The 24,105-nt window shown below is 44.5% G+C and overlaps 1 protein-coding gene across 1 annotated transcript in view; it reads right to left on the bottom strand.

Annotated features, from left to right (window-relative positions):
• LOC142487761 (myosin-IIIa-like) overlaps positions 1-24,105 on the bottom strand; it is a 157,775-nt gene that overhangs the window by 111,930 nt on the left and 21,740 nt on the right. Inside the window, exons 5-8 of the mRNA XM_075587611.1 lie at positions 19,581-19,679; positions 19,366-19,480; positions 17,098-17,224; positions 2,043-2,253 (exon numbers count right to left, since the gene is read on the bottom strand). Of these exons, the coding sequence (XP_075443726.1) occupies positions 2,043-2,253; positions 17,098-17,224; positions 19,366-19,480; positions 19,581-19,679 (552 nt within the window). The remainder of the gene's footprint in view (positions 1-2,042; positions 2,254-17,097; positions 17,225-19,365; positions 19,481-19,580; positions 19,680-24,105) is intronic.

The raw sequence follows: 24,105 nt of genomic DNA, 5'->3' as shown, positions 1-24,105 counted from the left end.
ACATACATACATACATACATACATACATACATACACACTTATATTGGGACTGCCTCTCTCCTGCACTGTATGTACTGTGTTGCTGCTCCCTCACTGTGCTGCTGGTGGATGCGGGGGGGCCCGGCCGGCACTGGTCGGGCCTCTTGATGCCACCATATTCCAGTGCGCACCGGCATGAGAGAGGCCCGGTGTGGAACAGTGCAGGAGGCAGGCCAGCAGCTGGGGGATGCCCGGTGGCAACAAGAGGCCTGACTAGAGCTAGCCGAGGACCCCGCAGCCACCTTCAGGACAGTGAGGGAGAGAGGCAGCAGCTGGGGAACTGCAAACCAGGAAAATGCAGGAGAGCCACATGTAGGAGCTGAAAGAACATCTGCCGACCCCCCACCTAAATAAATGGAAGGATCCAGCGCTCCACGGTTTTTAAAAGTTCAATTTTATTGCGCCATACACAACGACCGTTTCGACCTTAGTAGGTCTTTCTCAAGTGAAAAAGGCACTTGAGAAAGACCTACTAAGGTCGAAACAGTCGTTGTGTATGGTGCAATAAAATTGAACTTTTAAAATCCGTTGAGCGCTGGATCCTTCCATTTATTCAAGACTGGATGATTGTTACAGGTATCCCTTGAACCAGCAGCACCGGCAATACTGTTATGTATATGATTTATGGTGTGCAGCATATAATTGTTTTTTGGACCCCTCACCTAAGGTATCAAGATTGCAGTAATATTTTTTTACTTGATTCGATGCTTGAATTTACATGACCATTAATAATGCTATAATTGCCGCATTGCAATTGCATTACTAGTATGTCTACCATAGACTTCCCTAATATTAATTATTACAGAACACTATGGTAGACATTACATTAACTTCTTTGATGCCTGTGGGTTCCAAGTTATAACAAAGAAATTAAGGGGGTTAATATACAAATTAACTACGTTACCAACACCCCTTGACTACCTTAGTGGCTAGTAAAGCATTGCTAAGGCAAACAAAGGGGGCATAAGCACCCTGTCACTGGTAACTATCCCCATGACCCATCCCCCCTGCCCTTACTACCCCCAACACTACCCTTCATGACTAATGGCCAATAGCCCTACTAACCAAATGTGGACTTTTGGACATTCAAATGCTTTAAAAATACTATACATTAAATAATAAATAAAAGTAAAACATAAACCCATTGATTGTCACTGTGGCTATCTAGAACCTCTCAATAGGGGCCTAAATACTTACCCCAGCCTGGATGAAGGCTGTCCTTGTCTTCCGGGAGGAAGCTCCCCAGAATTAATTCAATAAAGGGCCAACAGCCAATGCTTTACTTGACACTAAGGTAGCCAAGTTGGGTAATTAGTGTTATTTCATTTTAATATAACCCCTTTGCAGTCCTTAGTGTTCAGCTAGCAATGGAAACCCATGACTACAGGTAGTTCACCACTTGGGCTACTAAGGGGTTTATATGTACTGTAAAAACTGTTTTAAATGTGTTATGACCTATTTTTTTATTGGTTTAGTATATCTTGCCTACAGTATGTATATAAAGCCAATATACTGGTCATTTTATATATAGGTAAGATAGGGCGAACAGCAACTTAATGCCATCCTAATGCCAACTTGTATTAGGTGATAAAATGTTTTGGTAATTCTGCAATTATTTAAAGTTCTGATAAAATATCATAATTAGTAAAGTTGCATTATTTACGCATTTTGATGCTGGTCTTGATATTTTTAGCGGACCCGATTAAAAAAAATCCGTTATTTCTAGTGGTACATGGTTGATGACTTGCACCATAAAAATAATTCTTTTTTGGGGGTGGTTATACCGTATTTGTACCCTAACAAATATTGATGACTCTAGACCACTGTGTCACATAGCACTAATTTCCCACAAAAGTCCATAGAAATTAGATGCTTTTGTAAAATGAATCCTGTGAAAACTCCCACGTTTTAGCCTATCAAATTGGATTCTGTTTTCAGGCAAATTTGCAGGTCAAGACCCACATTCTAATGAATACTGCAGGTGCAAGAAAATATACCCTTACCTTAACTGTTCATCAGGTTTCAGTAAAGCATTTATGCGGTTAACAATCCAGCTGAAGAGACGCCCATACAGGGCTTTGGCCATAGCATCTCTGACATCTGCAGCTTTTTCAACAGTATTTTGCCTGATTATAGTTTCTCCGCGAGTGACCACACAATGAGAAGTGAGAGCATCTTGCAGTTCATCTGCTTGAATGCATAGCAAGTAAGCAGCTATAATAGAAACATGGAGAGTACAGGTAATATTTCAAGTTCACTCTTTTTGCATACTGTACATTAAAAGACCCCTCACACAGATACATTATCAAACACCAGGAATGAGTTGCTTTCAGTGTGCCATTTAATTCACAGTTGGTAACCATTGGAATCAGATCCAAATGTAAGATACTAGTTTCTTGAATTTTCCAGAGATCTATTACAAGTATGACTGCTAACGATCACTAAGGGCTATGTCTGCCAGGGAATGGTCCCCTACGCTAATGCAGATGTAGCAATACTTACTGTCCCCAGCACTATGGACGAACAAGCAAAAGTCTGCAATGCTGGGGACAGTGTCTGGTGCGATGTAGCTGTGGGAGGTCCATGCTTCTGAATAACCCCCGGCAGCATTAATCCTTTGGTGCTGTGACCACGCATGGCAGCGGCAATAAAGATACTTAGGCTTGCTACATCTGTAAATTATATCGTTCATAAATATCTTGATCTGTTGAATTGTTTCGGAACATACGATGTCCCCTCTAAGTATGCAGATATATTGATAAAGGTCCAGGTGGGGACCGAAACATTGATCTTGTATTTTGAATAAACACAACAGATTGTTTAACAAAGACCAGTGAGTGCCTCATTTCTTTATTGATTAAAAAAATAAATATATATATATAGCGCTGTTTCCCCCACCCTATAGGAGATGTGGCGGCTACTCAGTGTGTGGTGCTTTATCTGTGGCTCACAGGAGGCCTGTACCTCCGCAGCTGGGAGCCTGTGGTGTACCTGATCAGTCTGGTGACAGCGCCTCCACCTATGAGGGATCATAACTATACTGGATAACTCTGTCACAGGACAATATACCCAGTAACACACACCAGAGTATGGTATAACAGTATTTACTAGGCACAGACTTAGAACACACATATAATATGCAACAATACCTTACAAGACATATATTGGTATACCCACACAGTATTCCCACAGAACTTGGGTGCAAGGGCACTAGTGTCCCAGTGTCCAGCCCACAATAGGCACTCCCACCCCAAGTGTGAGCGATAGCGCTGCCCACAATAGTGTTAAAGTTGGTGGACTTGGAGCACCCAGCAATATACCTGCTGGGTGCTCCAACACCCGGTAGCCCCAACGGAAGACAGACTACAGGCCACATCTGCTGTGCAGCATCCTTTGCTGTGTCCCTGACACTAATCAGCAGTGGCCTTGTCTAAGGGCTTGTCCCTGTAGCAGCCACAAGCTTGCAGGGTAGTCGGGGCCTAGCTGGAGCCTACGAGGGGGTCTCTGGCCTAGTACAGGGGCCACAGACACCCTACACACACACACACACCCTACTCTCTCCTTGTCCCAGCTTCGACTGGCATGGCTCGCAGCGTGCCAAATGTATCCATCCTCTGCTGCCGAGATTCTCCTATCCCTATTGTCTCTCGCGCGGCATGTGATTCCCAACCCTAGTGCCTTCTGAGGATTGTAGTTCCCCTGTGGAGTCTATTTGTAATGGCCGCCACTTGCGCTTGCTACTGTGCATGCGCAAGGGGTTCCAGTATGGCCACTGTGACCTCGGGTGCTACTGCACATGTGCTGGAAGTACAAACATGGCCGCTGTCTGTTTAGGAGCTCTGGTGACCGGATTGTCACTCTACTTGCTCCCATAGCTCTCTGCACTATTCGGTGCCCCCCCCCACGCTGTAGCGGAGGTAAACGGGGACCCAAGGGGAGGGCCGAAGGGGAGCTTAGATGGAGACCTGGCCACATTCTCCCCCTGGTGCAAAGAGCAACTTCCCCGCTTGGGAATATTGTAACATATAACCACAACAAAGTTAAATAATAAAAATGCATTGCGATATGTACAACTTAGCACATTGTCATGACTCTACATCCGGTTATAAATTTCTGTGAAAATCACAATGATTTAATTTTGCTTTGAGACCACTGCTGAGCCTCATAGTGGGGTGCCACAAATGAATCGTAGGCTACCAGGTTGGGAGGTTACCTCATTCTTTGGGTTCTGCGAAGCTCTTCTTCTGCAAATCCCTTGGGGGAGTAATAATTGTATGCTTGAGGCTCAGTCTCGGAAATGTCTCTGGTAGGTACAAAGCAAGGACTTCTGGTGTCCAGAGGAGGGCTCATTGGAGCCACCGGAGCAGGTGTATGCAGTCTGGGCCCATTACCCAGTGCTCCTTCAGGAGGGGCCCCTTGATTTTGATCAGTGCGAATAGAGGGTCCTTCTAGCTCACCAGCCAATGTGTAGCCTCCATTTCATTGTCGTCATCCCCACTTGCGGGATAATCAGGAGATGGTTACAGTGGCAGATCTTTACCCGGCCATCCGCGTCTCTACTGCATTAGATTGGGAGGCCCGGCACCTGCAATTCGACCTCAAATACACTGTCACGCCAGCGGTCGGCCAGTTTGTGTTTGCCGGGGATCCCGAGGTTGCGGAGTAGATATAAGGGATCTGTCTGAAACATCCTGGATGACTGCTGACAGGAAGTGTTGTCATCTTGTATGAAGCTACCGCAGACATCTTGCTTCCTGGCAAATCCTGCCCTTACAACCTTGACAGGAAGTAAGCCTCTCTCTGGCCTTTACATAGCAGGCAGTTGCCCTTGTACTTTGCTCGTGCAAAGTACTTGTTTCCTTATACTGTCTGAGCTCTGCCTTGCCTTTGTTTTGCCTGCGGCCTATCTCGACCTCGGAACCAGATCTGGCTACTCTTTGCCTGCCGCAACCTCGGAAACGGACCTGACTACCCTTTGCCTGCTGCCTGCCTTGACCTCGGAACCGGACCTGACCACTCTTTGCCTGCATCTGCCTCGACCTTGGAACCAGACCTGACCACTCTTTGCCTGCTGCCTGCCTCGACCCCGGAACCGTACCGGACTATCCCTGCATCTCAGGCCTCTAATCCCAGGCCAAGGTCGGTGTATTACTCTCTACCTCTGCCCTGCGGGTCCATATCCTGTTCTGCAGTCAGCAACGTTACACGTTGCACGAGCCACATAATGGACCCCGCAGAGGCAGTGAACGCCGTTTCCCATCAGGGCCAGCTTCTGGGAACCCATGCCACCCGTCTTGCTATGCTGGATCAGAAACTCGACTCAATCTCCACTACGCTGCAGACCCTGTGCAGCCACCTCAGTAACCCCCAGCGTGACGCCATCTATGCCCACGTCTTTATCTTGTGACGCTGCACCAGTATCTGTGGTCCTAAGGGAGCCCTGTATCCCAACCCCTGTTCTCTATGGATGGCTTCCCTCGGCTTACAGAGGATTCTTGAACCATTGCCAGATGCAGTTCGACACACAACCATCATCCTTCTCTACCCACCGCTCTCGAGTGGCATATATCTTCTCGCTACTCACGGATGAAGCATTAGCTTGGGCGTCATCTCTTTATGAAAAGGGTTCCCCCTTGTTGGACGATTCCGTCGCTTTCATGCAAATATTTCAGACAATCTTTGATACCCCCAGCCGTGCGGCTTCTGCTGAATTTGCACTACTACAGTTAAAACAAGGCTCTCGCACTATGGGACAATATGCTATCGAGTTTAGGATCCTGGCAGCGGAGACCGATTGGAACAAGGGGGCTTTTTGAAGGCTGCTTTCCATCAGAGCATTGAGGAGAGGCTGAAGGACAAATTTACTTATAGGGACCTACTCGCAGATCTGGAAGGACTGATCATCTTTGCATGTCCCTTGACCTTCGGATGAGGGAGAGACATCAGGAGCAGGATTGTTCTCATGGATTACGGTCTTTTCCGCTGACTCCACCTATTCAGGCTCCTTCCATGAAACACCAGGAGAACCTACGGAACCCATGCAATTGGGCAATTTGTGTTTGACAGAGTGGGACAAGCAGCACCGGCAATCTTTGGGGTTGTGCCTCTTCTGCGGCGAGAAGGATCCCATGCTACAAACCTGTCTTAAGAAGCCGGGAAAGACCCGCACCAGAGCAAGTAGGGGAGTTTCCTCAGGGTATCTGTACCTCGTCCTCATCTCCTTGTCGCTTGATGGTCCCCATCAGCCTTTCCTGGCAAAACCATTCCGTGATAACCAAGGCCTTCGTGGACTCCGGAGCCGCTGGTATATTTGTGGATAAGGCATTCGCTCAGTGGATCAAGGTTCTCTCCAGAGGAAGGACGTACCCCTAGGTATCTCTTCCATTGATGGTAGACCGGTTGGGATCGGGGGTCATATCATAAGAGAAAGTTCAAATCAGGGCTACGGTTGGTGTTTTCAACCACAAACTCATCCAGCTGGATGCCATCAATTCCCCAGCCATCAATGTGGTTCTGGGGCTTCCCTGGCTACATACCCACTGTCCCCAGATTTACTAGATTTCGGGACAGATAAGAACTTGGTGGTCTGCCTGCCATGGCTTACCCAGTCTCCCGTCCTGTTACTCTGACCTGAGGCAGGTCTTCGACAAGGGACAGGCTGAAGAATTACCTGTGTATCGAACGTTTGATTGTGCGATCGATCTCCTTCCTGGGATGACTCCTCCTCGTGGACGTACATATCCTTTTCCTGACCTGGAAACCAAGGCAATGAGGACATACAAGAGGACATACAAGAACTTGAAGCAATGATTCATTCGAAAATCCTGTTCTCCTGCTGGTGCAGGTTTTTTCTTTGTGGCAAAGAAGGACGGATCATTGAGACCTCATATTGATTACCGAGGTTTGAATAAAATTACTGTCAAAAACCGGTATCCTCTTCCTCTGATCACCGAATTCTTTGATCATCTACGTGGGGCAACAGTTATTACCAAGCTCGATTTCACGGGGGGCTATAACCTTATAAGGATAAAGCAGGGTGACGAGTGAAAAAACGCTTTCAACACACACAATGGCCACTACGAGTACTTGGTGATGTCCTTCAGCCTATGCAATGCTTCTGTAGTGTTCCAGTTTTTGTGAACTAAAATTTCAGAGACGTTAGACACCTCAGTTATAGGTGTCATACCTTGATAATATCCTCATCTATTCTAAAACCCTGGAACAACATCATCAGCAGGTGAGGGTGGTCCTTAAACGCCTCCTAGAGAACAACCTCTTCGCTAAATTCGAGAAGTGCGAATTCGAGAAATCCCGTCTTTCCTTTTCTAGATATATTATCTCTGCCAAGGGCCTAAAATGGACCCTGTCAAGGTTGCTGCTGTTCTGGACTGGCCAGTACCTAAGGGTTTAAAAGACATCCAGAGATTCCTGGGCTTCGCAAATTATTACAGGCGATTTATTCAGGATTTCTCCAAAATCGTTGCACCCATCACAGCCATGACAAAAAAATAGGCAGATCACATGAACTGGTCTCCGTAGGCTCAGGCGGCTTTTCTGAAGCTCAAGAAACTCTCTTCCTCTGCACCCATTATGAAACACCCCGATCCTCGTCATCCTATTGTTGAAGTGGATGCCTCCAACGTTGGAGCAGGCGCAGTCCTGTCACAGAGAAGTGAGTTTCAGGGTCGATTACACCCGTGTTGCTTCTTCTCTAAAAAGTTTTCTCCTGCGGAACACAAATACGATGTGGGCAATCGTGAACTTCTAGCTGTAAAGATGGCCATGGAGGAATGGAGACACCTTCTTGAGGGAACCACCTTGCCAGTCAAGTGTAGATGAGCAGGGGGTTGTGGAGCAGAATCACGTAGAATTCAGGTCCGTGGACCCCCAGCTTCCCGATATACAGGCCCAGTTATGGGGAGCCGGTATCTTCTATGCATTTTATTCCCCCGGTTAAATGACGTGGGACTTTTAAATAAATTGGAGATACCGGCACGCCATAACAGGGCCTGTATCTTGAGAATCAGGGGTCCCCGGACCTCAAATCAACGCGGTTCTGGTCTGGAGAACCCCTGCTCATACACTATTAAAATTTATATTAAAACAGCTCCAATCTACAATAAACATTAAAAACACAGCGAGTAATACACCCCACTTCTACTCCCACATGATTGATACCAGAGGCCGCGGGTGTCCGGAGCTCATCAAGTGGTCCCCGTGGGTGGCTGTGGGCCCTAAGGTAGTCACCACGGGTGTCTGGGAGCCCTCAGGTGGTCTCCGCGAGTCCCTGCTGACTTGCGGTACCAATGGCAAAGTTTTTTTGCAATACATTGAAATAAATCCACCCCCCCCCCCTCAACACATTCAATACTGAAATGGGCAAAATAACTATTATCCAGATATGGATAATAGCTCATTTGTCCATTATAAAATCAAACATTAGCCAGCCAGCATAAATAAAGGAAATAAAACTTTCTATTTACCCCTGCCATCATGAAGGTTGTCCTCGTCAACATACTCCAGGCCCTTGTCCTCCGGTGCCAGAATGAATACAAGAAAAAATGTAATCTAATGGCCCCTAAACCCTTTATTCACCATAGCAGTTAATTACCGCTATGTAATTAAGGGGTTATCCCCCCCTCCCCCGCTACCCACCCAGGAGGCCTAACTACCAACCTTGGGCCCTCTATACCCACCCTGTACCTATTGATTGGCATAGTGGTACATCATACCCATATAATATGGGCATGATAAGCCACTAAGTAGTCAATGGTCACCCTAATAAAAAATAATGAAGGCAAAAAATACACAATAAAAAAATATATATACAAGAACTTAAACACACCAATTCAATAAATAAAAGCAGTAGCCAACCAATTAAACAAATTAAAGCACTAGCCAACCAATTAAATAAATAAAAGCACTACCCAACCAATCAATTTAATAAATAAAAGCACTAACCAACAAAACAATTAATTAATTTTAAACACGAGCCAACAAAACAATTAATGAATTTAAATCAGTAGCCAACAGAACAAAAAATTAATTTAAAACGCTAACCAATCCTAAATGTTCTCAAAACAAGCCATCCAGATTCCAAACAATTGAATCAAAACAATAAAAACAAATAGAAAAAAATACAATCAATGCAAAACAAGCATTTGCCAAAAAATGCATTGGCAGGCCACTGTATTTATCTGTACGCTGAAGTAGCACAGATTAATACATTATCAGTCAATGGGCAATCACAAATTTAGACTAAGGACTAAACTAGCTCCAAATAGCAACTGTACCAAGTGTGGAGCACCGGAGGCAAATTTGTTGCACTGTCTATGGAGTTGTCCTGTGATCCAAACATTATGGACACAGGTGGCAGATTTTAGCAAAAACTCACAACACACAAAGATCCATCTGACCAAAGAATACGTGTTTTTCAAATACATAGAGATAACAAATGGAGTGGATGGGGAGGCGACAGAGACAAAGGCTTTCAATAGATTTAGACAAATTATGGCAATGGCTGCCAAGAAAACAATACTCCAGCAATGGATACACCCCACTCCCCCCTAAAAATATCTATGGAAAGAAAAATTATTTAATTTATTCAATTTAGCTTGGGTGGAAGCGACAACTGACAGAGAGAGGAAAACAAATAACTTCTTTAAAACTTGGGAACGATTCATTGACACACTATTCCAAGAAATTAAACAGCTGGGGCAGGAAAACTTGCAGCACACCACTTGATTGCTTCAGGGATGATCAAAAGAGATCCACCAGTTAGAATATAATAAAGATCTCAGGAAAACAGAAACACACATATTGTATAATACATAGCTATGCAGGAAATCCCAAAACAACTGTAGCTAGGTTCCTCCCTTGTCTATGGACCCCTCTCGCACTGTACTACCCACCTCTGTGCTCTTCAGGCTTGCGGGGTCGCGAAGGTGCGGGTACGTGTGCGCGTCTCTGGTGCAGCAGCGGCGGTGTTCGGAGAGTGTGGGGACCGGCGGTGGCCGTGCAGGGCGGCGCAATCTTGCGTGAGTTCGCGCATGCGCAGTTGGAGCTCCGGCGGCCATTACAATTTGCGCATGGGCAGGAACAGCGCGATCGCAGGGAGAGTGCTGCAGGGACTACAACCCCCAACAGGCACAGGGGCCAGCGCACACATGGCCAAATAGGGCCAATGGGAGCGCAGGGATCTCGGCAGGCAGAGAGAGATACATTTCGCGCGCTCAGCCCACGCTAGTTCAGTCGGCGCCAGGAGAGTCTAGGGGAAGGAGGTGAGGGTACAGGGGTCAGTGGCCCACTGCATTAGGCCAGCAGCCTCCTTGGCCCCAGTTAGCCCCTGAGCCACTCAGTAAGGTTGTTGTGCTTCAGGGACAGGCCTTAGGTTAGGGACCCTGCCCCATTAGTATATACAGTGCCTGTCACGGGACACAGCGGACGCTGCGCTTCCTACCAAGAGGCTTGGGATCAGGCCTACTCTGCAGAGAGAGTGGAACTATACTCAGGATGGACGGCCCTGACCGATCCTCACGCTGGTGGAACCGGACGACACTCAGGAGGTCGTCGGATCCTTTTCGAAGATCCTTTGAATGCCCAGGTGCCGTCGCACTGGGCAGGTATTGTTAAGCACGTGCACCACCTACAGAGTACTCACACATAGTGGCAGCGCTGACCACGGGACAAGGGTTATACTGTGGACACGGTGTGGGGGTATACAGTGGTGGGCAAAGGGGTATACACTCATAAGTGGGAGTGAATGACATTGGGACTTCTAAAGTATAAAAGTTATATATATGCATGTTCAGTAAAGGTTATCCTTGCTTACTCATACCAAGTGTGTGTCATTGGGTTGAGTCCTGTGAGGGGCCCCTCCCGCCCTGTCGGGATCCCTCTCAGGTGGAGGCATTGCACCACGAGATTGCGATTATATATGTACCCCAGGCTCCCCGAGTGGAGGCTTAGGCTCCTGAGTGCCACACGGGTAATATACAGCATTAGTAGCATCTGTGTTCACAGGTGTGGCAAGACGGCCTCGCGGTTGGGTCAGTAAGATGCTAGACACGATGGGAAACGTTCAACTATAGTGGTTTATTAGCCACAACCAAAAAAAAGTACGGGTGCACTGTCCCTTTAAGAAACTACTTTCTTGAAAATTAAAGCCTGTACCCTTTAGGGAAACTAACTCACTTCTTGAGCCCTTACTAACAAGACAGCCAGCTAATCTGGTCATGCCCAAAACATATGCAACACAAAGTATAACCAATAAGTGTAATAATAAAGTCTTATCTGTTGCAGCTCCAAACAGCAAACAGGAACACGGTTCCGGGGAGCAGGCTGTGTCCAGCCTCGCAGCAATGTTTATCTTTCTCCTGGGTTGGGGTCCCAGCTGGTCCCAGCAGCGAAGCTTCTCGCAGGACTGGGGACCAGAGCAGCAGCAGCTGCTACGGCTTCCAAGCCGGGAGAGTTCTCTCCACCTTCCTGTGGAAAAACAAGCTCACCTTGTGTGAGCAACTTCCTGCTTTTTAAAGCACTTGTTTCACTGATAGTTCAGCCCCTGTTTAATTAGGCTGCAGGTGTGCTTCTTTCTGTCTGAGGAGATTAACACTCAGTGATCTGGCTGCAGCATCTCTCCATTCACTGTCACAGCCTACTGAGTCAGTGACTCTGTCACATATCCCTCTCCCCAGCGAAACATTTTCCTGTGGAGCGGCCCGTGCACCATTCCCGTGCACCAGCATCTTTGTCGCCAATGTCTGACGTCGGCCCTTCCCTCCCCCTTTTTTTTTCTTGCCTTCCAATTTAGGCATTTTCTTTTTGGGGTAATTACCAGGCCATCTGGGCCTGAGGACTGGTACCTCACTATCTCCTTTAATTCAGATGCAAGACTGAAATCTTGTAAAACTATGGAGTCCTCCAAGGCTTGTTTGGCTTCGTTAAGCTGCACTCTTAAATCTGCAATCTTTAACTGTAATTTCCTTGATTTCGCGGCATTCGCTGGTATATCCACGCTACCTGTGTCCTTGATCTGTAAATCCTGAAGATGCATTGTTGTCCTTGTCCTTTTGTGCTCAGAGTCTCCCTTATCCTGTAGAAGAGCATTGACCTCGGTCAGCTCATTGCATACACTCGCCAGTGACTGTTTGGCTTTCTCTTTTGGACCTTTCTTCCTCAGTGTACCTTCAGTGTTGGGTTCCACACCATTTATCTTCAGTACTTCAACTTGGTCGGGATTCCTTTTAACCTGAAGTACACCCCATGGCACATCTCTTTTATGGTCAGCAGACTCATAGGCTTGGGCCTTTCTGTCTTGACTCTTTAACTTACTCTGTTGGGAGATTTGCTGGACCATCTGTGCGGTCTTTCTCCCCTTATGATCACGGGCACACTTCCGTCTCATTCGCGGCTGTCTCTTCACAGTGGCTGCCCTCATGGCAAGGAATCCACTTTGTGTCCCCTGGGCACTGTAGTTTGATTGGATTCTTACTGTGCTAGTGCATCGCAATTTGGCCTTCGCATTCCGTGCCTTGTGGAAAGTAGACTGTAGTTCTGCAACGGTATTACGGTCATGCTTCCTGGAGTGCCTCCCTTGTTTTATCTCTACCGCCACCTTTTCCTTGGACTGCTTCAGTAACCCAAACGTCTGTCTTGGGGTTGCAAGCTTTTCCTCCAGCTTCATCTGAGAAACCTCCTGCTGGTCAGCCGTAGAGTCCAACGTAGCGTCCCGCTCAGTCTTCAGAGCCTCAAGCTCCTTGACCAGGTCACACTTTTGTTTCTCTGCCATCTTGCGGCCAGCACACTCAGACTCCAGGTCCTTCCTCAGGTCTTGAAGCAGTCCTTCTGCCTTTCTTCTTTCACTCAGTGCGGCTGCTAGTTCATCTTCGTTAGAATTGAGTCGCGATTCTACGGCTCCTAGCAGACTCAGAGCAAGGCTTAAATCTGTCTCTCTTTCTTTATTCTGGACCTGCAGCTGCTGGTGCTCCTCCCGGACCTTGTCTTGCTCCAGCTGTAGCCGGGCCCCCTCATTGGTCGTGTAGTCCAGCCGCTTGTGGATATCAGCCATCTCGGTTTCATGGTGCAACATCAGGCAAGCCACCTGTCGGACGGTCAACTTCTCCCGCTCGGCGAGCTGTATCTTGCGCTCAGCAACCTGCGTTTGCAGCTCTTCAATCTGATGCTGCCAGTCCCCTCTCAGGGCCTTCACCTCTTCCCAGTGCTTACTCTGGGTTTGCATCAACGCCTCCTCCATCTTTTTGAGCTCTGCAGTTCTTGTCGCCAGTATCGCTGTTGCTTCTGTCTTCCAGGCTTCTTTCTCCTTGGCATACTGACTCATGGAGATGGAGTTGCCTCTCTGCTTCTCCAGCTCTTGCTCCAGTCTTTGGACCTTCTCATGTTACCTCTCACACAGAGTCACCTGGCTTCTAAGCTCCACCTCCAGCGATGCTCTTGTGGCGCTCAACATGATCTTCAGCTGCTCCAGGGCGAGGCATTCTTTTTCCAGCATTTTCTCTGCATTCTGCAGAGCAGCTTGTACTTCATTTTTTTCTTGCGCCAATTGCGTCTTCACTTTCTGCGCTTGGTGAAGCTTCTCAGTCCCATCACTGACCTGACCAGTCAGGTTTAAAACCTCTTCCTTCAGGTTTATATTCTCCATTTTCACAGTCTCTATATCCCTTAGGACCGTTTCATTGGCTTTCTTCAAAGTACCCAGCTCTGCCCCTAGCGATGCTCTTGTGGCGTACAGCGTGGCCCTCAGTTCCTCATGCTGTTCTTTGGGGACATACTGGGTACTCAGCCGTTCCTGTAGCACTCGCTGCTTCTCCTTGGCTGCTTGCAGACTTGCATGTAGCTCTTGCAGCTGGCTCTGCCATAAGTGCGTTGCCTGTGTGTGCTGCTGCTGGGAGACACTTTGCATCCTCTCTGCCTTCTGCAGTGCTTCCTGCACCTCTAGCTTTTCCTGGATCAATTGCTTCTCCACTTTTCCTGCTTGGTGGAGCTTCTTATCACCATTACTGATTTGATCAAACAAGTCTGAATTTTTCTGCGTCAGACTTACATTCTCCTTCTTTACAGTCTCTAAATCCCTCAGGGCATTCTCATGGGTTTCCTTCAACATACCCAGCTCTGTAGTTAGACTGTGGCCCTCCTGGCATGAGAGCTCCAGCTCTGTTTTGAGCATGCTAGCTTCTTGGTGAGAAACTTCTAAGTCTTTGAGGAAGTTTTGCACATCTCTCTGGGACATCTGATAGCATAGTCTCCAGTCAGGACTTGTTCGCTCTGATTCCATGTTAGCAATTGTGGTGTTGGCCTTATCCAAACTTGTCTTCAGCTCCTCCAACTCACTCCGTAACAGACGCTCTGTTTTCTTTAAAGCCGCATACTCTTGTATAGCTGGGAGTATACACCTCTGTACCTCGGCGTTCGCTTCTCGCTCCCTATTCAATTGTTCCTGCAAGGCATCATAATCACGGTGGGTAGTTTGGAGTGCAGAAATTAAGGCCTCTTTTCCCTGGATCAAGGATTCAGCTTCCCTTTGCTCCTCCTTTTCCTTTGCCACTGTTCCCGTAACAATTCTGCCGGTCACTCCGGTCTGCAGCACATCTCGGCGCCTTTCTGACGCATGTCCTGACAGCGCAGGTTCAAGTGGCTCGGTCACTTCCCCTGTGACTTGAGGAACAGTTTTATTTTTCTTCTTTATTTTTGCTTTATTAGCTCCAGAGATATCAGTGGTACTGGGCACACGCTCACTGGTATCTGCTTCCACATCTTGCTTGCACTCATAGGGCGTTGCTTGCTTTTGCAGCTGTTTGTCTTTGAAAATTTTGGGGCACACATCTTCCATGTGACCTACTTTATGATAGGCCCAGCATACTAAATTCATTTGTGGGTACGGCTCTCCTCCAGGGGCCACATACGAGTCGTCATCATCATCATCATCATCATCGTATGGCCTGAAGGGACACTGTTTTGTATGGTTATGTACATTGCAAAACTGACACTTGACGGTGGCCATTTTAAAACCCCGGTTTTTAAAAAAAAAATCTCACACCCGATGGGACAGACTTTGCACAACACACGTAAGCTGTAGGTGCTTTACAATCTATGAACCTTCTGGGTTCTTCTTAGGGCAACTTCTTTGCAAAAATCCATTTTCACTTTCTTTTTTACCAGACAGGGCAAACTTTATCTCACAGCACTTGCTAGCTGCAAATTCACTCACTTCAGCAAAAGGCATTAGCTTTACACAGCAATCCTTACATACCCGACGGGGCAAAATTTACACTCAGCGCTTGCTAGCTGTAACTTCCACGCTTCAGCAAAAATCATTTTTTTTTCCGCTTGAGTTCAGTGTCTCAACACATCTTCATCTACTGACCCCCAGAGGCGTAACATCCCACTTCTGACACCACCTGTGGCAAGACGGCCTCGCGGCGGGGTCAGTAAGATGCTAGACACGATGGGAAACGTTCAACTATAGTGGTTTATTAGCCACAACCAAAATAAAGTATGGGTGCACTGTCCCTTTAAGAAACTACTTTCTTGAAAATTAAAGCCTGTTCCCGTTAGGGAAACTAACTCACTTCTTGAGCTCTTACTAACAAGACAGCCAGCTAATCTGGTCATGCCCAAAACATATGCAACACAAAGTATAACCAATAAGTGTAATAATAAAGTCTTATCTGTTGCAGCTCCTAACAGCAAACAGGAACACGGTTCCGGGGAGCAGGCTGTGTCCAGCCTCGCAGCAATGTTTATCTTTCTCCTGGGTTGGGGTCCCAGCTGGTCCCAGCAGCAAAGCTCCTCGCAGGACTGGGGACCAGAGCAGCAGCAGCTGCTACGGCTTCCAAGCCGGGAGAGTTCTCTCCACCTTCCTGTGGAAAAACAAGCTCACCTTGTGTGAGCAACTTCCTGCTTTTTAAAGCACTTGTTTCACTGATAGTTCAGCCCCTGTTTAATTAGGCTGCAGGTGTGCTTCTTTCTGTCTGAGGAGATTAACACTCAGTGATCTGGCTGCAGCATCTCTCCATTCACTGTCACAGCCTACTGAGTCAGTGACTCTGTCACACAGGGAACAGGTGTTACACAACTATAGCACCCGAAAGGCAAGAGCAGTAATAGAGTTTATGCAAAGGCACAACAAACTAGAGGTAAAAAGATCCAGATTAGTAAACATGGCCCAGAGAGTGGAGAACCATATAGGAAAAGGGGACAATAACAAACAATATAAAAACTAGCTACTGGGGGGGAAGGAGGAGAGAAAGTCAATGGTGGCGTGGCAGTGGTAACGTGGTCACAGGAGTTGCTGTTTAATTACTTATTAGTCATTGAACTCACTTTTTATTTGTTGTACAAGTTCTAGGAAGGGAATTGTATTGCAGATAAAGAAATGTTAATTGAAACAATGCTTTGACCAAAGTTTAATAGTTTAGCTTTATATATAATTAAAAGACGAAAGTCATACAAACCTGTAAATGGAAAATAACCTGTTATGACGAAAGATATATTGACCATTTTTGATCTTAACAAATGTTGACAAATACATGTAATGCAAGGCTTTCAATCATTTTGGAGAGTGATCCACGGAAATCTGCAGATGAGAGAACTTCCAAATTCGCACAAAAATTTGGCCCATCTCTACCTGGAACCCTGCAGGACCATGCTGTTATTGGACTCACAGACCCCCCTTTTCTTTCTTAAAGACTGAGCCTTGCGGACCAAGGGCTCAGCCATGTTCTAGACTATTTAAAATAGACTTAGCTAACTTTGTTGGAAGTAAGCTGCATTATGTTATTTTGTACATACGCTAAATGTAAGCTCTTTTTGTATTCCACGTTTAAAGGCTAAATAAAAAGCCTATTCTCAGAACCCCACATGTTGTTGCATGCTCACTGCAACAATTACATTATAGTGTACAGAGCTTTTTCAGCTCCTAAGGGACCTGTGCAGATTTTAAATGCTCTATAAAGGATAAATTCATATCACTCCCATGTAAATCAGTTAAGAGGTACTGTATCACAACTTGCAATCTTAAATGTAAAGATGAAAAAATCTTACAGTTTTCAAGTACCGCCGGATTGGAGATATTGCTTTTGTCAATTTGATGTTCAGTTGCCACAGAGGTAAAATCAATGTTGCCCACATTCAAAACACCAGCAAGGATACTATATACACTTCCGAGTTCCTGAAAACAAACATATAATTATTATTTGCATTATTTATTATCACAAATTATTGTTATATTTGTTCTAAAAGATGTTCATTTAATTTTGAAGTCCAACTCACGATCATGGCATGTATATTCCTGGCCCAGACTCAAATTTGACCCCCACTTACAATATAAGATTAGGGGTCCTACTTCTCTCATGCCATGCTTGACATTGGTGGAATACATATCAATACGTGTCCCTAGAAAGAGTTTTAAGCAAAAATTGGCCATGCATTCTTTACAGCCTCCTGATGAGATCCGGACCAATTAAATTGCACTGTTTGATCACACCCGACTAATGAAAATGACATGCTCCATCATTGTTCTATCATTCGTTAACATTAACAAATAGGAGTCCAAGCATCTCCCACCTATCTTTACTATTCAACACACTATAATAGTTTACAGTGACAGAAGATTAACAGGATCTCTATCCTTTACAGTAAAACATGGTTAGAGATTAGACAAGCTTGAATTTAAATTGCTCTGTTAGTTAACAATTTACCAAATAGTAAAATCTATAGTTTATTTCAATAATGTAATAATATTTAGTAGGTCAAACTCCAAAGTCAGAGAAGTTGCTCACATTTTTGAAGTACTGTATAGACAAATTGTGAACAGCTACGGTAAGTATGCATAACTTGAAGCCATTAGAATCCTGTTTTCACCCAAACTAGTGAAAAGGCAAAGTACAATAAAAAAAAAAAAGGATTTACAAGATATAGTTTATTTATTTAGTATATTTAGTTAATGATATTTGGTACTGTAGATCCATGACAATGTGAACACCAGGGAAATCTCTGTATTAATCTTAGGCTGCCATTAAGTTGGATTTAATTTATGGAGTTCTCCTTAGATCTGAATGAGGTCCACTTCTATATTTATTTTTTGCTAGTTTAAAATCTTCCCCGTACTTTATACACTTGTAACCCTCCCTGCCAGCTTCTAGGGAGATTACATCGGTGTACTGTGTTTGCCTCCGCAGTATTGGTTACCTTGACTCATGGTGCTGAATGCAGGTGGCTGGGCGATGAGGTAGTAAGGATGGAAAATAATGGGTTCGAGGAAATTTGGTAGCACACAGTCTTTTATTTGTGTCCCCAGGCACAAATGAAACATTGTACTGGTTTTAATAACAGACGTACATAAATACGGTGCTTCCATTAGTGTCCACTCTTAACACTCATAGAGGTGCATTGACTTAGTTGCTCTACTTGTGCTGGACCCGGCCCCCTGTGTTGCTTAGGGATCATTATCGGTAGTACTCGGTTACTCGGGGAATCCTGGTGGGTTCTTTGTAAGTGACCACAATCCTTTGGCCTGTTTGGAAACAGGAACTTCCATACAGACTGAGAGGATTATTAATGTGGATCAGCGGTTAAAGTCGATCTGCCGACATCCTGAAGTCTTCTTTCATAAGGCCCTCTGTGGCATGACATTTTCCTATCTTGTAGATATGTTGGACTCCATTAGCCGTTTTCATGGATCCTAACTTAGAGGGGCACTCTACAACATAATAAAGCAAGGGGGCCTGGTCGGTGCTATTACTTTATGAACATCCCCATCTACTCTCCCCAAGGCACCTCTCTCTTGTTCTCCTGGAACCTGACTTCAAAACCATTCCCCCTATCTTTTATATCCCTTCTGACATCACTATCCCCATGGTAACACAGGGTGGGCCCTACACACAATATCCCATTATTAACTCTTCACAGCAACCAGGTAACCCAATAGAGGGGCGATGGGGGGGGGGGGGGGCGGGTGGATTACACACAAATATACTGATGAAACAATCATATGTGGCTCATAGATTTGTACAGTAGGTAGATGAAGGATAACCACATATTCTGGTTGGAGGAGCTTGTTGGCCATGAATGCAGATGCCAATACAGAAACCATTCCTATTCCACTAGCCTAATACATTTCCCCATATTTAATTAACTTTACACTTTATGTGTAAAATGTCTGTGTGTGGGCAATGTACTTCTAGTTAGATAAAAATGTCACTAAACAGTCCTACACGTATATTCATAGTGTCAACAATAAAATTAACTTAAACATTAGTCATACTTATTAAGATTGATCCTGCAAGACAGAAACATTATTATATTACTCACCTCCATTGTAAAACCTATTACCTTGAAACATTGTTCAATTAATTCAAACTGGGATTTATAGAAAGGGTTATTAATAAAGTCTTGCACCATTTTAATATGCTCATTTTGTAGATATCTGAAAGTTGAAAGATAAATGGTTAGTACTTATATTAGATTGGAAAAGTAATAACATGCCGCAATCTAGTAACATGTTTCAGTGTAATGTATTGCATTACCTGGGAGGCTGCTTTTCTGGCAATTTATAATGTACCAGTTTATTTTTTTCAGACAATCCAGCATACATGTAATAGAAAATGTGAAAATTCTTTTCCCCTCTGTAAGGACAAAAAAGTGAAAAGCATTGGACATTTGTGTATTATATAGAATTTCGGTTTCATTATATTCATTCATCTTTATTTACTTTAAATGAATTTATCTGAAAGATAAATTGAGAATATACATTTCCCAGAATGTAATAAAGTACAAATGCAGTGAATGAAATCAAGGAGGGCGACTAAAAATAGTGCACACCAACCATGTGCTTGTGCTTTGGTAGTGCTACTAGTACTACTGTAGATATACATAATAGAGTAGTCAATACATCATGTCTAGGTAAATTGGCAAAGGAGGTGGGTTGGGAAGAAGGCTTGTTGGTGGCAGCAAGGGAAGGCTATAAATGGGTGGAAGTTAGACCTCAGAGAAAGACTAGTAACTATTAATTCAATAAACTGCAGCAGTTGTACTTGACATACAACAGCAGCTTTCTAGTAGATACTGTATATATGTGAAAGGGATTGTTTACCAAAATTGTTAAAACAATTAGAATGATCAGCTCACCACCACCATGGTGGAACAGGTTCAAAGAAAATAACTTCAATCAATCATTGTTTTAGGCTATTCCATGAATCCACCTATGTTTTCATAATAAAGTACTTTCCTCTTAGCCCCCTTCAAGATTCAGAGCATGACCTTTTGTCATAGCCCTTCTTTTCTCTTAAATATCCTCCTGTACTTCGTTTAAACCGCAAAAATCTTAACAATGACAGCGGGCCACTCCCTTCAATCCTATGGGGGTTTGTTAGTAAAGTTCCATCATGAAAAGGTTGCAAGACTCTCCCTATATAACCTAACGTCACGTTAGCTTTACCATTACATAGTAGATGAGGTTGAAAAAAGACATGTCTATCAATTTCAACCTATGCTAAATTTAGACAACAGATACTTATCCTATATTTGTATTTATAGTATTTTGATCCAGAGGAAGGCTAACAGACAACCCCACGGAAATAGTATCAATGAAGTCTTATAAGGGAAAACATAAATTCCTTCCTGACTCCTGTAATGGCAATCAGATTACTCCTGGGACCAACATGCTTCCCATGTTTACTTATTTGGTATATCCCTACTGTATATACCTTTCCTTTCATTTAAGATATATATTGTATCTTCCATCACAGTCTCCATGGGTAACTAATTCCACATTTAAAGAATCCTTTCATTTGTTGCTGGTGAAATCTCTTTTCCTCCAACCTTAAGGGATGACTCTGTGGGCCTCATTCAGAGAGGGTTGATAAAAATTATCGCCAGGGCATTTAAAATGCCGTTTTTTTGGGTGTTGCTATCACGGTATTCAGAAAGGCTCGATTACCAGTGATAGCAAAATTCCCAAAACGGGCGAGTTGTTGCCAGCGAGAGCCTCGAGCCTCTGAAAAGGCCTAAACCGGCGATTCATTTCTGCTGCAGAGAGAGCAGCTCTGAGAGAGCCGCCTCTCCCAGCTGAAATGTCGCCCGAAAATTATTTATTTAAATATACATTTCTTTCATTTTTGCCCATTACTGTACTGTATGGGTTTTGGCGGTGGAGGCGTGTATTGATGTTTATTACAATATTTATTGATATATATTTCTTTCATAGTGTAGATGTGCAGGGGGTCTCCGGAGCTGAACCGTGTTGGTTTCAGGTCCAGGGACCCCCTGCTTCCCGAGATACAGGCCCCTTTATGGGGTGTCAGTATCTCCTATGCAAGGAAATGTCCCGGTCACGTGACACGGGACATTTCAATGCAGAGGGATACCGACACCCCATAAAGTTGCCTGTATCTCGGCAAGCAGGGGGTTCCCGGACATAAAACCAACGTGGTTCAGCTCCGGAGACCCCCTGCACATCTACACTATGAAAGAAATGTATATTAATAAATATTGTAATAAACATCAATACACGCCGCCTCCGCCAAAACCCATACAGTACAGTAATGGGCAAAATAAATATTATCCAGATATGGATAATAGATTATTTGCCCATTATTAAACACTGCATTAGAATACAAAAATAAAGTAAATAAATACAGTTATACTTACCACAACAGCAGGACCCTCTGTCCTCCGTAGCAAGAAAGCATATATACTTAATAAAGAGATTCTAATGGCCCCTAAACCCTTAATCACCTTAGCGGTTACTAACCGCTATAGTCATTAAGGTGTTAACCCACCCTGACCTGATACAAAACCCGGGAGGCCTAAGCACCCACCCTGACTGACTATACCCACCCTATACCCATTGAGTAGTATAGTGGTACATCATACCCATATAATAATAATATGGTCATGATAAGCCTCTATAGCACTCAATGGGCACCCTAATTACAATACATTAATACACAAGACACACAATAATAAAACCTAACTAAACTACAAAAAAACACACTTCACTAAATAAAAACAGTAGCGAGCTAATCCAATCAATACAAGCAATAACAACATCAACAATGAATTAATTAAACCATTAACCAATCAAACCAATTAATTCCTAAACCAACTCAAAATGAATAGTAACTCTAACCAATCCAAACAATGAATTACTACAACATTAATGAATTTAAACAGTAAAATACAAAGAAATAATTTCTAACAATATCTGAACTAACCATAAAACGCATTAGCTAACATAATATAACATTAACTACAAGCGAACACCAATCGCAAACCTTTTATTAGCATTAAGCATGAAAAAACAAAAAATCACATCCACATAATAAACTGAAATGAAAAAAAGCAACAGCAATACAAAGCCAGAAATGCCCCCCAAATAGTGTCATAATAATGTATTAATCTGTACCCTAAAGTGGTACAGATTAATATATTAGTAGTCAATGTGCCTCCCCCAAAAAATCAAAAAACACATCCAAAGAATAAACCTGTAAAAAGAGACATTTACAAACATTCAATATATTACTTACCATTAGAAGCGGTGGCCCTCCGACTCCTGGGGTAAAAGGAAGCTCACGTACCTTGAAGCCCTCCAACAGCATCCGAAGCCATCCGCCATGAAGATCCGGATCAGGTACCCAAATCTTCTTTTTTCTTTGTTTAATCATCTTCTTCTATCATCATCTGTCACCATTTCTTGATCTTCTTTATCTTCTATCTTCTTGTTGTAATTCAAAAAGCCCCATGGTAGATTCCAACCGATGTTGTCTCGTCGTCTTCTTGGGCTCAAATGAGGCGTCACGGCCTTAAATAGGTCTTGAGACGTCACATTTAGCCTCTAAATGGTTAACAGCCATCTGATTGGCTGTTAAAACCATGTTCCGACTTTAATTTTTTTTTTGACACGACGTCACTTAAAGGGAATGATGCCAGCCAATCAGAATGGCTTTGCTTCATTTGCCTTTAAGATGATGTCACGAAGCCGGCGTCACATGGTATTTCAGCCAGTCAGATCGTGGGAACCAATTCCACACTCTGATTAGCTGAAATACCTTGTGACACAGCGGCCATCTTGGATTTAGTGACATCATGTTAAAGGGAATGATACCAGCCAATCAGAATGGCTGTGCTTAATTTGCCTTTAAGATTACATCACTAAATCCAAGATGGCCGGTTTAGTTTTGGAGTTTAGTTAGGTTTTATTATTGTGTGTCTTGTGTATTAATGTATTGTAATTAGAGTGCCCATTGAGTGCTATAGTGGCTTATCATGGCCATATTATTATTATATGGGTATGATGTACCACTATACTACTCAATGGGTACAGGGTGGGTATAGTAAGTCCGGGGTGAGTGCTTAGGCTTCACAGATGTGTGAAGGGGGTATTAGCCCTAAGGATGGGTGTCTAGGCCTTGTGGGTGAGTAGCGTTTGGGTTAACCCTTTTATTACCTTAGCGGTATTAACCACTAAGGTAATGAAAGGGTTAAGTCCCCCGCAGCCCCCCGCAAGGCCTAAACAGCCACTAAGGGCCAAATTCCCCCTTCACCCATCCTCGCTAGCCACAGTAAGCCTGGCATGGGTGTTTAACCCCTTCATTGCCATAGCGGTTAGTCACTCTAAATGCATTTTTCCTGCATCGGATGCATGCCGGGGGGGTCCGGAGCTGCTATTAATGGCTATCAGCTACGGAGACGGCCGGCATCAATCCGAGGCAGGAAAAGAGCCTGATTTTTTCTAAGTCTCGACATATCGCAGCTCATCGACGCATCTCCCCACCAATTTACCTAAATTTTGAGGTGAATTGGATTTGGGGAGAAGATTGCCTTTTAGGGCTGCGATAGGCCGCGACAGCCGACTCGCGGGTATCTGAATCGCGCGAGTTTATGATCCTCCCGAAAATGGTCGATAAGCGGCTGATCGCCGCTCAATTGGCGATTTTCTTTTGATCATAATATTTTGCGTCGATACAGGCCGTTATCGAGCACTTATCGAGGTTTTCTGAATACGAGTAGCCATTTTGGTCGATAAGTGCTCGATAAGGGCCTTATCGAGGC

Source organism: Ascaphus truei, chromosome 2 (assembly GCF_040206685.1).
Source record: "Ascaphus truei isolate aAscTru1 chromosome 2, aAscTru1.hap1, whole genome shotgun sequence".
Classification (NCBI taxonomy): domain Eukaryota; kingdom Metazoa; phylum Chordata; class Amphibia; order Anura; family Ascaphidae; genus Ascaphus; species Ascaphus truei.
Note: the sequence above shows the minus strand (reverse complement) of the source record. Positions and strands in the feature narration are given on the sequence as shown.